Genomic DNA, 12,101 nt, shown 5'->3' with positions numbered 1-12,101 from the left:
TTTTGACTGTTGTAGTACTGCATGAAACCAAAGAAGTCTCAACTTATTAGTAGAATTGAGCCATACACATAACATTATGCTCAGTAGAAAATTGTTTTATGGATTATGGAAGGGAACTTCATTCTCTCTACACAGCAGGTCAGTTATAGTAGGTTACACAGTTTTTGTTCAGTGCATTCAACTTGAAATATAGTAATTAATACTACATTAAAGTGCCAAGTTTCAGATTTAATTTGAGGCTTACATCAATATAGAAAGAAGTGTATGGGAGATATAGTCCTTTTAACACATGGTGCCCAATGTTTAGGAGTTCAAACGTAATTGGGCAAATACACATGAAGTCAAACAAAATGACCATGTCATGGAAAATCCTTTGAAGTCAATGCCTGAAGTCTTGGAGCCAAAGACAACAGCTTTGTATCTTCTCCTGTGTTGCTCTCCCAGGCCTTCACTGCAGACACCATCAGCTCTTGCTCGTTGTGGGCTCTCTCTGCCTTTAATCTGGTCTTCAGCTGGTGGATTGCAGCTCAATCGGACTGAGATCTGGTCATCAAGCCTTCTCCTGGTCATTAACAAGGAAATGTACGCCTACACCCTGGAATGCATTCTTGACTTGCTGTGCAGTCACCAAGGGCTTTTTATTCACAAGACTTGTGCTCCTCAGTCTACCAGCTTGTTTGCCATTTTCTAGTTTTCCTGTGTTCACCTGTTTTTTTCAGATGTACCCAACTGTTGATTTTGGCAAAATAGCTACCTTTGATCTCTTTCTCTTGCATCTCTTTACTCATATTGACATACAACTCAATCTCAATCTAAATGGCAACTCTCAATTAGCTTTGAGCCACATGTGAGCTCTTTTGCGCTGAACTAATGTTGAAATGACACACAACTACCCAACAAAGATTGAATAGCAAGTTTTCAGGTGTCCAGATATGTTTGGGCTATATCTCCCACACAGTTCTTTCTACATATATTGATGTAATCCTGCTCAAATTAAAGCTGAGATTTGGCACTTTAATGTAGTATCCATAACTTGATTTCAAATTGAATGTGCTGATGCACAGAGCCTGAAGAACAAAAACTGTGTAACTGTCCAAATACTTACAGTCTGGACTGTATATCAAGTTTTGTACCATGTTCTCAACTTCATTCAAGGTTTTCTTTCTTTCATTTGATTCATACAGCCTTAAATCTGATATGTAGGTGTGTTACACAATACGCTTTCAAAAAGGGTGTGAGTAATGCCTTTTATTTGTATGTGACAATGCTTCTGTTTTTATATAATGGATATTGCACACATTTTTATTTATTTCTTTATTTTTATGTTGCATGTGACCTAGTTTACTGGCCCAGCAGCATGTGTGGGAGGGATTATAAATCCCCAAGAATGTTCAGCCTATGTTTGTTGCTCTTGAGAAGGGGACAAGACAAGTTATAATTCGTGGCAATGGCAAAAAAAAAACCTTCATGGGCCTTAAGTTGAATTTCTAATAATATACTGTGGATCTTATTGAGTGGGTTGAGATGAGTAATGGACTGTAAGCTTTTTCAAAAGCTATAGCTGACTGTAGTGGTATTGTTTTGTTTTTATTTTAATTTACTTTATTTTATTTTTCAGTAATCTTGTGCAAAATGTAGTTGGATTTTACTTCTACAGATACAAATGTCCTTTCACAAATCCTTCTTAGGGGTGCTGCGCAGGTCAAGTTCTAATCAACATATTGTACGGTATTTCAATGTAATATTAAGTACTTTTCATTCATATATAATTCATATTTTTATTCATATTCATATGTATGTTTTGATCTATCTAATTATAACGTTTTTGTTGTAATGCAGCACATGAGATTTACAAGAAAATTTTCAGTAATCCGCAATGAGATGGAAATAGATAAACTTTGCAGATGAACAGTTAAATCTTTTTCTCACTTTACATCAGCAGGTGGTGGTAATGTACTTTGTAAATTGTTCCTCTACCTTTTTTATGAACGAAGAGTAAGGTCAATGCAGCGTTTACTATTTTCAGAAAAAAAGCCTCCTACAATAGTCGTGAAAAACCACTTCTTGGATGTGTTCACATAACATGTTTTTTAAAGCGGGGAGTGAACCGTGGTGGTTGTAATTTTCTGATGATTTTGGATACTCTTTATATTGTTTTACACTTTACGAGCAGATATGCTCTCAGTTGTTTTTTAAAGGCAGAGGAGCTTCAGTGAGCGCTATTTTCCAGGACACTCTGATGTCCCATTTTTGTCGTAGACCTGAAACACATCTGGAGGAAGGAAGGCTGTGTACGTGTAGTTAGCTGGTTAGCGACTGCGTAAAGATGCAATTGGCTCTTAGTAAAACGTTTGGCCAGAAGCCAGTTAAATTTCAGTTAGAGCAAGATGGGGACTTTTACATGGTTGGGTCGGAGGTATGTAACTATCTACTCATTGTTTTGCAATGCTTTATTTAGGTCTCTAATGTTAGCATCAGTTACCCATTCTTCTGGCTAGTTGATGCTAGCGTGCTAACGAGCACCCATTGATGGCTTCATAAACAAAGAAATGCCTCACAACGAAGGACGAGATTGAACAGGGTAACGTCAGGTCAACAACTGGCGAATGAAACATCATTTATGCTGTTCTAAATCAAATAAATAACAGCTCACAAATGTTGCTGTTTTGCATTAACTTTCTCATTCCAACTAGTTAGTTGTGCTGGACCACTAACGTTAAGTTAACTTAGCTGCATCAATGTGAAGTCACGTTAACGTGCAAGAGTCAAGATGTGTGTTTTTCTCTGATATTTAAACATTACAGTTATGAACAGGCCATGCACACGCGTTTCACTATATTTAAATGTGACCCAGTAAAGTAAATTAAGCCAAACCATTTATCATATTGGTTTCGAAGTAAAGATAAAGCGTGTGCTGTAGTGTACAGAAGTCTACTGTGTGAACTGGCTGTGTTTGAAGCGCCAGGTCATAGTCTGTGTGGTCTCTCCGTGTAAAGACTGAGGGAGTGTGTTAAAGGACATCTCCAACTTTTTTCCCGTTTCCAACTTTGTCTCACTGCCCAACCAGTGAGACAGTGAGTGAGTGGAAAAAGCTTCTGGGCTTTGATGAATCAAAGTTTAGCTTTTTTCACCATCAAACTTAAACACACTGATTAATGAATGTTAAACACAAGACCAGCTGCAGGCAGACACACACCATCCCCAGCATGGAGCTGATGGTGGCAGCATCTAGCTGTGAGGGGAGAGGGTCAAATCAAAGTTTTACAAAGAAGACTGAGGGAGACATTCTCATGTGCACATGTGTAAAGCTGATGCAGACATATCCAGTTACTGAATGTGTATTAATTGGACTTGTACATTATACACATTTGTAGAGATTTGTTTACTCTCTCTATTTTCTCTCTTATTAAATAGACAGTAAGAAAACCTTAGAAACGTGTAGCACCTCTAAAGCTGGATGGTTAAGCTAAAAGGTGAATCTAAAGGGATGCACTTTCAGTCACAGAACATTTGCCTTTTGTTCTCCAGGTTGGAAACTATCTGCGTATGTTCAGAGGCTCTTTGTATAAAAGATATCCATCTTTATGGAGGAGGCTGGCATCAGTGGAGGAGAGGAAGAAAATTGTAGCGTCATCACATGGTGAGTGCCAACACAGTCAGTTTGGACTACTCCCAGTTTGGAAGGTCCATATGTTATCTATAATGGTTAATATTGCTGATTTAAATAGTTCAAATGACAATTCATTTTTGAATTAAGGACCCAGTTAGACTAGAGACTTGGTTCAAAAAAAGCCTAAACAATTAAGATATCATCTCAAACGAAAGAATAAAGTAAAATAAGTTTTTTAACTTATATCCATATTTTCATTTTGCTAGAGATATTCACTTAATCTGTGTGTGTGTGTGTGTGATCAGGGTAAGTCCTCGGGCATACAGGAGGTGATGGAGGTGGTGAACTGGTGGTCAGTCATAGCCACCATAATTAATCACCAAGTAAAGATCGACGTCTAGAGAAACTCAGATTTCATCGACAGAAAATCCCACATTATTGTGTCACAGTAGTGGTGTCAGTGATTAACAAGTGCAAAAATGCAACAGTTACAGCAGCTTCCACTTCAGTTGTAACTAGCAACACATAATGATAAGATACAGTAACTACAGCCTTATTGGTTTGAATAAACACCTCTGAAAGTGTCGACAACAAATAAAAGGTTTCACAAAAGTAGGATCTATTACAGGACTGTGATATTAGATTACGTTGCAGTGTAAAGTTTTCTGGTCAGTCAGTGTAATGGTGTTTAGTTTCAGCATGTTAGCCCTCTGATGTAAGAGTGATGCAACATGTAGTCACAAAGCCTTAATGCACTTCATATTTACCACTTGAAATTTGTGCACAAGTTGTCTAGCATCTCTTTTTTTTTTTTTTCCTACTCCATCGTCCATCTGTAGCCACCAGTGTTACTCTGCTGAAGGCATCAGAATGTGAAGAGATCTTCGAGGGTAATGATGAGAAATACAAGGCGGTGTCCATCAGCACAGAGCCCCCGGCTTACCTCAGGTAATCTCTATCAGATGATGAGTGATCCAGCATTTGTCTGTTTTTGTTGTTGTTGTTTACAATTTTATCATTTTACAGTTGTCTACTTGTTTTTTCCTCGACCAAACAAGCAAGTTTGTGTGTGTGTGTGTGTGTGTGTGTGGGCATGTGTGTCAGTCAATATGTATACTCTAGGTAGTAAACAGTTTAAGGAGCACTTTGCACATTTTAGCAAAGAGAGTGTTCCAAATTACAGAGAATAACCCTGTTGAGGTAATAGTGAGGTCATCATTGCGTTACAAACTGAGGGTGCGTAATTTGAAAGATATGGGCATTTACCAGCCAGGAAGGGTTTAATGACAGTATCAAGTTGCATTAGGGGAAGTGTAGGATCCAGCTTTTATGGAGCTCGACCTGTACTAGAGAACAGAAGTCTGTGAATATCTCGGCCTCTGCTTCGTCACTTCTGGCCATTCAGTCCAACAACTTTATGAAAGTGCACTATTGGATCACTAAAGTACCCTTCTCAACAGTATGTTTCTGATCCTTTCTGTAAAGGGAGCAGAAAGCAAAGAGGAGCAGTCAGTGGGTCCCCACGCTGCCTAACAGCTCTCACCATCTAGACGCCGTGCCGTGCTCCACTACCATCAACCGCAACCGAATGGGTCGTGACAAGAAGAGGACCTTCCCACTGTGGTAAGAAAGCCACAGTATGACACAAGCTGCGTATCCTGCTGTGTTTCTAATATTTAGTCCATTTAAATATCTACAGGAGTAAAAAAAATATTAGAAACACATTACAATATGATGCAGTTAACAAACACCACAAACTCAAGCATTATTAAATGAAACAGACACCTGGAGACCGACACATAAGATTGCCATCACATTTACATAACAAGGTGCGAGTCTTTGAAGAGGCTTTAGTAACACGAGTATCACTGCCAACGCAGCACAAGTCTCGTTAGAGTCGGTCATATTAAAGAAAAGGCTGCAGCAGCACAAGGTTAAATAAGCAGAGAGATATTAAAATGCATGTCTTCTTCTGAAGAAAGTATAAGTTTCATAAACTTCAAAACCAGAGATGCACCAATTGCAATTTTCTTGGCCGATTCCGATTTTTTTAAGTCTGACCTGCCGATTCCCATTCTGTTTCTTTATAAGAATTTAGTAAGAAGTATTTGACAGCATACACAAACATTTTTTGTAACTTTTCTTTAATGGAATATTGAAATTCAATTGTATGTTTATTAACTATTTACATTTTTCTTCTGGAAATCGGCGTGATGGTTTCTTGGCTACACTGTGTGTGTGTTTGAGCAGGCATGTTGTCTGTGTGTGTGGCTGTCTATAGCTGTATGTGTGACGTGCATTTTGTGTGTGTGTGTGTGTGTGTGTTGGTACACTGTCTGTGCCGCAGCTGCTGCCGTGTGCACGACGTGAACCATAGCCTGTCTATGTGCGGAAAATATGACCAGCAAAAAATCAGCTACATGAGACTGATTGGCCGGTCACCAGTCATGACCAACAGCTGAAAACCTGGACGATTTCGATCGGTGCATCTCTATTCAAAACACTGTGAATGAGTCCAATTTAAGATTCTCCTCATGTCTGATCAGAGGTGTTAGCATAACCACAGTAATAATCACACCTTATGTTTTCAGTTTTGGGTGATCGCGCACCAGGTGACTCCTGACTCCATAAATATCCTGTCATGTCAATAAAGCCATAACAAACATTTACACAACAGCCACATCTGTCCGAACACCAAAAAGCCTTCGTTTGTATATTGAGTTTTATTGTGTCTTGTGTCTCACTCAGCTTTGATGACCATGACCCTGCAGTGATCCATGAGAATGCAGCCCAGGTAGAGGCGCTGGTTCCCATTCGTCTAGACATGGAGATAGACGGACAGAAACTGCGAGATGCCTTCACATGGAACATGAACGGTAAAGTCAGCTAGCTGCCAACATCCAAGCATACAGTATCGTTTGCTGTCTGATTTGTCTCGTGTCAAGTTATCCACTTTGAATATTTTTGTCTAACCTCACCAATCCCTCCCTCCAGAGAAACTGATGACCCCAGAGATGTTTGCAGAAATTCTGTGTGATGACCTGGACCTGAATCCTCTAGCCTTCGTCCCCGCCATCGCCTCTGCCATTCGTCAGCAGATTGAGTCCTACCCCACTGACAGCATACTAGAAGAGCAGGCAGACCAGAGAGTCATCATCAAGGTTGGTGCTGAACAAACAAGTCCTCAGAGGAGTTGAGGAATATAACCAGTATCCTGGTTATGCTTTGCATATAACACCATAAACAGGATAAGCCCTGATCCTGGTTTTGATAAACCTGGACATGCTAGCTGGAGTACTGATAGAAACCAGGATACTGTGGCATGTAAACACCTGATCCAGGTTTTTGATCATTCTCTACCATGTGTGCGGGTGCGTCATCAACTCAAGTTATGTACTGGTTAGTCTGTCATTGTGTAGATACCCAAAAATCTTGGTGACATATTCGATGACAGCCTCAGCTTAGACAGACATGTTAAATCAATAGTCCAGTCCTGTTTTTTACATCTCCGATACATTTCAAGTATTAGACCTTTTCTGTCTGCCAAAATCCTTGAAACTGTTATTCAGCCTTCATAACCAGTGGCTCGGATTACTTTAACTCCCTGCTCTCTGGCATCAGTAGTCAGTCATCTCTCTCCTGCTTACAGCTCACCCATTGTGCCTTGTTTTTATTGTAAAGCACTTTGTAACTGTTTTTTGAAAAGTGCTATATAAATATAGTTTATTATTATTTTTGTGTGTTCCAACAGCTGAACATCCACGTCGGCAACATCTCTCTGGTGGACCAGTTTGAGTGGGACATGTCAGAGAGGGAGAACTCCCCGGAGTCTTTCGCACTTAAGCTCTGCTCTGAGCTGGGTCTGGGCGGAGAGTTTGTTACCACTATCGCCTACAGCATTCGTGGTCAGCTCAGCTGGCACCAGAGGACCTACGCCTTCAGGTAACACACACACACACACACACACACAGAGCTGTTAAAATCAGCAGCTTCGGTGGTCTAAACACACATTGTTCCTTTCCTCCTAACAGCAGAGTGTAAGCTTTGATTCAGTCAAAAGCTGGACATAGAAAACAGTAAAAGTGTTTGACTTTTTTGATTAATGAAACAACTTCATCTGACAGTTGTGAAGCCTTTTGTGTATACTTTAATCTCATCCCTAACTTTGGTGTTATGATGCACTGAATTGTGTACTGCCGTGCTTGTACTTTGCAGTGAGAACCCGCTGCCCACAGTAGAGATTGCCATCCGCAACACAGGCGATGCAGACCAGTGGTGCCCCCTGCTAGAGACCCTCACAGACGCCGAAATGGAGAAGAAGATCCGAGACCAAGATAGGAACACAAGGTGAGACAGTCAAGATACTTTGAATAGGGATATATTTACTCTGCTGCAGCTGCTACCGCTGCCTGTAACTGTTGAGTCAACAGTTACAAGAACTGTAGGTTAAATCACACAGCTGGCCGCCGTTTACTGCTAGTTGTGGGAAAGAGGATCTTTAGCACACTTCTCACTCAGTAAACAGAAAATCTAGCACAACACTCCAACATCAATTAAAAGAAGTTATCTTTGATGGAGCTCCAATATTATGATTCACCGTGGCTACAGGTAAATAAAAGGCGGAGCCTCCATTTGAATCCGGAAGAGCTGGAAATAAATATATGCCTTTTATGCAGACTATGAATACATCTTAACAAAATCATTGTGTAGTCCTGTATTCTACAGAAGAATACATTGATTCATATGTGGGACAGGGTCAACCACAAGTATTAGTTTTGTTTAATAACTCCATTCTTGCACACTAAAGGAAGTTGGCTTTGTATTGGTTTCTATTTCTCTCATCTACAGTTGCAACTCACTGCCATGTACACTGTGTGTTTACATTAATTTGCGTTTTTGCTACTCCCCTCCACAAGTTGTGAAGAAACATTACATGTGGACGTTATGTGTGGGAGGATGCATTACTGGTGTGGTTATGTAGCTACTGTAGAGGAGCCAGTCCATGTCAGTCCTGTCTAGCTAGAGAAGGTTCAGATCTACAGCTTTAACAGAATCTTGAAATAATGTGAATAAAATGTGTTTTTCTAGGCGTATGAGACGACTGGCCAACACCGCTCCCTCCTGGTAGAAAGAGAGGCATGAAGCTGCATCAGATGACATGTCCTCTGGAGACTCCTGTTACTTTGAAATGATCAAGCAAACTTACACACACTCACACACAGGTCATCCACAAAGCATCTGGACGTTCCTGTAAGCATGAATGCACTCATACATACACACATGGTCAGTGTGAGGGAATCTGCCTCTCATCAACGCAAACACACACACCCAGGCATTCCTCTGCTCACACACTCTTACCATCCTTCATGTTTCCTTTTGCCTTTAGCACATCAGTCATGGCAACACATTCAAGTGTAACACAAGATCACCGTTAACTGGTGTTGTCATTTATCTGAGGAGTGTTCCACAGACATTCTGCATCACAGCACAACGGACTGAGCTTAATGTATCTGTATGAATGGTGTGTGACATTACATTGATCTGGACAGCATGTGTATAACATCACCACAGCAACTTCAAATCTTCAGACTTCTGTCACATTTGGATCAGAGGTGTTATTTTTTTTCTGGCTACCATGGCGACACAGGTGATAACTAATAACATTAAGTATGGTGTGTCCAGAGCCCTGTACTGACACAGTTGTATAGAATGAAGTCATCATTAATATGAATGCCACCATAAGTGAAGATGTCTGCTGGGGAAAAAGGCCTGTTCTTACCTCTGTTCCACATGACCAGTGGTGTTACTGAGTCAGGGCGTCCTGCAGAGCTTTTTAAATCATCATTTTCTGGGCGAAAAGAGTGAAAAATGTCTTCACATTTTTCTTGTTTTAGCTTCTCAAATGAGAGGATTTCCTGCTCTGATCTCATTGTGAATTAGAAATATATTTGCACTCTTGATTGGATAAAACAAGACATTTAAACATGTCACCATGTGCTCTGGGAAGTTGTGATGGACATATTTTCACTAATGTTTTTATTTGTTTATAGACAAAAAAAATTAATTGAAAAAACTGGCAGATAAATCAGTAATGAAAATAATTGTCCTGATGGCAGAGGTGTTGTGTTTAGTAGTGTCAAACTGACCTCACACATCAACACTTTGTTGGTGGACGTTTCCCCAGAAATAGTAAATGAAGCAGCTTAAAGCTGTGGCACCAAAACAGATGAAAAGTCAGTGCTGTAGACAGAACTTTGCAGACTTTGCTTAAAGGAATAACCCACAATGCATAGTGTGACATGATGACTTCCACATATGTTGATCTCAACAAGGAGCCAAAAAAAGAAAAAACACTCCAAGGGCCCATTTCAGAGTAGGAAATTTGCGAATAGGCTACTGCTTCCATGCAAATCAAAAATCAAAACATTGTACGAAACATCTTGATGAAATGTGATGGAATAATTTCTCCATTTCCAAACACAGTGCGTCAGTGTTTCAATTGGCCGACTGAGCACATCTGCACAAAGGTGAGTCTGAGCCGACTGGTGATCGGAACAGGAAACAGCAGAGCAGATAATTTGAGGACTGGAAGTGTGATGTGACCATATTTGCTGTGATGTCAGTAGCTGCGCTATAGAATACACCGATTCTTACTGGAATAGTGAGAATTGTTGAACAAACTATCAGAATTATTTGTCAGATGCAGTACATCTCACAAATGACCAGTGTGCATGTGTAAAATCAAACTAGTGATGTCACTGCTGTCCAGACAGGTCATTAGACACCATGGCTGGGATTTGCAGCCAATCACAGAGGAGTTGTGGTTTAAGTATGTAGCTTCTGAGCTCTGATTCTGACAAGTAATGTGCACCAGTGTTCATCTGCATGCTGAAACATAGCTAGCTCATACTGTACCCTGTGCATGAGGGAACAACTGTTCCCATAGTTGTGTGTTGCACTGTGCCTCACATAGCATTAGTGTCAGCAGACTGGAGCCTCTGTTTCACTGATGCTGTGGTCGGGTAATACAGAGGATAAAAAAACAAGCTGACGTGAACCAATGGTGTCTTTTAAAGTGATGATTTTTCAACTTGAACATACTCCGTAGAATGATGTAAACGTATGTACTGACGCTTCTTGTTATCTTGTTTTGTAAAATTGCTTTACCTTTATAGTGGACTTGTTTTTTATATTAAAAGTAACAATAAAGGAACTTGTTTAAAATATGTTGTTTTCAATGTGGATATTAGGTGAAACTCCCTCAAGTATGAAATGAATAGCTTTGCTGAAGGTGCAGATGTAGCATATCCATGGGAACATGTTTCAAGTGGGGGGGTACTGTGGGGATGACACAATATGTATGGGGGGGGGGGGTCTCCATCCTCAACACACACATGAAAAAGAACTTTATAAATGATATATGCTGTAAAACGTACATTGGTTTATGCATGTTTTCTTATATGATTATGGCCCTTAAAAATAAGTTCTATACTTTGATGAACATACAATATTTGTTTATGAAAGGAATAACAATCATGTAAGAAAGAACATTTTGAACCTAAAATCCACTATCCACCACTTACTGAAATCAAAATATCATTACAATATGAACATAACCAACAAAAATAAAATGAAACTTCTTCAAGTTTTTAACCATTAGAGATATAGACCGCCATAGACCGATTCTTGTCTTTTTTAGGGGGGAACGGGATATTTAGGGGAAGATAGCAGGTCAACAGTATATGCCATATAAAAGTGGTATACATCATCTGAAAGCTGGGAACTTAATTTGAGATGCAGCTCAGCACTGTGGACCAAATTTTTCTAGTCATAAATCTGTAATAAGCATTGTGTTTTGGTTAGGCGCCTATTCAAATTTTGATTAGAACATTATGATGGAAGTACATGAGGCCCATTCCCATGCTCAGTAATTTCTCAAGATGTTGCAGCAATTTTGGGGTTGGTACCATTTGTCACACAGATTTGGTGCAAAATTGAATCATTTTTGACCGAGAATTGATAAAAATGGTCAAAAATCCCTCTAAAATACCACATTAAGACCTTGAGGAACACCACAGTCAAATTCATGCTATGATTTGGTATGAAAAACCTTTGACATTTGGAGATTTCTGTAAGAATTGAATTTTTTGGTGGTTGGATGGCAAGCACTTCTGTTCTGGAAATTGCTCAGAAACCCCCTTATTATCCATATACCGAGGAAAGCCATACATCCTCTGAAGGCCCTAGGTCTCTAGTTTGTGGTTGTAAAGTTTCACGAGGCTGTGATTATCCTAGAGGTCACATTAGGTAATTTTATACAGTGAGGTCAAGTTTCAAAAAATGGTCTCACTACAATGAAATGTCTATGGGGACTAACATCATCACACATGAATACATTTGGGCTCCATGAATCCACAAGAGTCTCAGCTTTCCAGTCATATAAAATTTATGCAATTCCAAGACTGTTTAGGGACCCCAGTATGCAGAAATA

At 39.8% G+C, this 12,101-nt stretch overlaps 1 protein-coding gene across 1 annotated transcript; it reads left to right on the top strand.

Moving 5' to 3' along the window:
• The first annotated feature begins 72 nt into the window (after nucleotides 1-72).
• On the top strand, nucleotides 73-10,836 carry LOC122967956 (SWI/SNF-related matrix-associated actin-dependent regulator of chromatin subfamily B member 1-like). Its single transcript, XM_044332772.1, has 9 exons — nucleotides 73-2,416; nucleotides 3,529-3,640; nucleotides 4,450-4,558; nucleotides 5,096-5,233; nucleotides 6,359-6,486; nucleotides 6,605-6,771; nucleotides 7,362-7,552; nucleotides 7,826-7,957; nucleotides 8,699-10,836. The coding sequence occupies exons 1-9, from the start codon at nucleotides 2,327-2,329 to the stop codon at nucleotides 8,736-8,738; spliced, it is 1,107 nt and encodes a 368-aa protein (XP_044188707.1). The 5' UTR covers nucleotides 73-2,326; the 3' UTR covers nucleotides 8,739-10,836.
• The last annotated feature ends 1,265 nt before the right edge of the window (nucleotides 10,837-12,101 follow it).

The sequence above is a fragment of the Thunnus albacares genome, chromosome 18 (genome assembly GCF_914725855.1).
Source record: "Thunnus albacares chromosome 18, fThuAlb1.1, whole genome shotgun sequence".
Classification (NCBI taxonomy): domain Eukaryota; kingdom Metazoa; phylum Chordata; class Actinopteri; order Scombriformes; family Scombridae; genus Thunnus; species Thunnus albacares.
This window is presented reverse-complemented; position numbering and strand designations above follow the sequence as displayed.

What these genes read in the sequence shown, in the direction of transcription:
- LOC122967956 (XM_044332772.1), top strand. Translation starts at nt 2,327, where the DNA reads ATGCAATTGGCTCTTAGTAAAACGTTTGGCCAGAAGCCAGTTAAATTT. An exon ending in AAGAGGACCTTCCCACTGTG is followed by an intron (nt 5,234 to 6,358) that starts GTAAGAAAGCCA and finishes TGTCTCACTCAG; the next exon opens with CTTTGATGACCATGACCCTG. An exon ending in GACCAAGATAGGAACACAAG is followed by an intron (nt 7,958 to 8,698) that starts GTGAGACAGTCA and finishes GTGTTTTTCTAG; the next exon opens with GCGTATGAGACGACTGGCCA.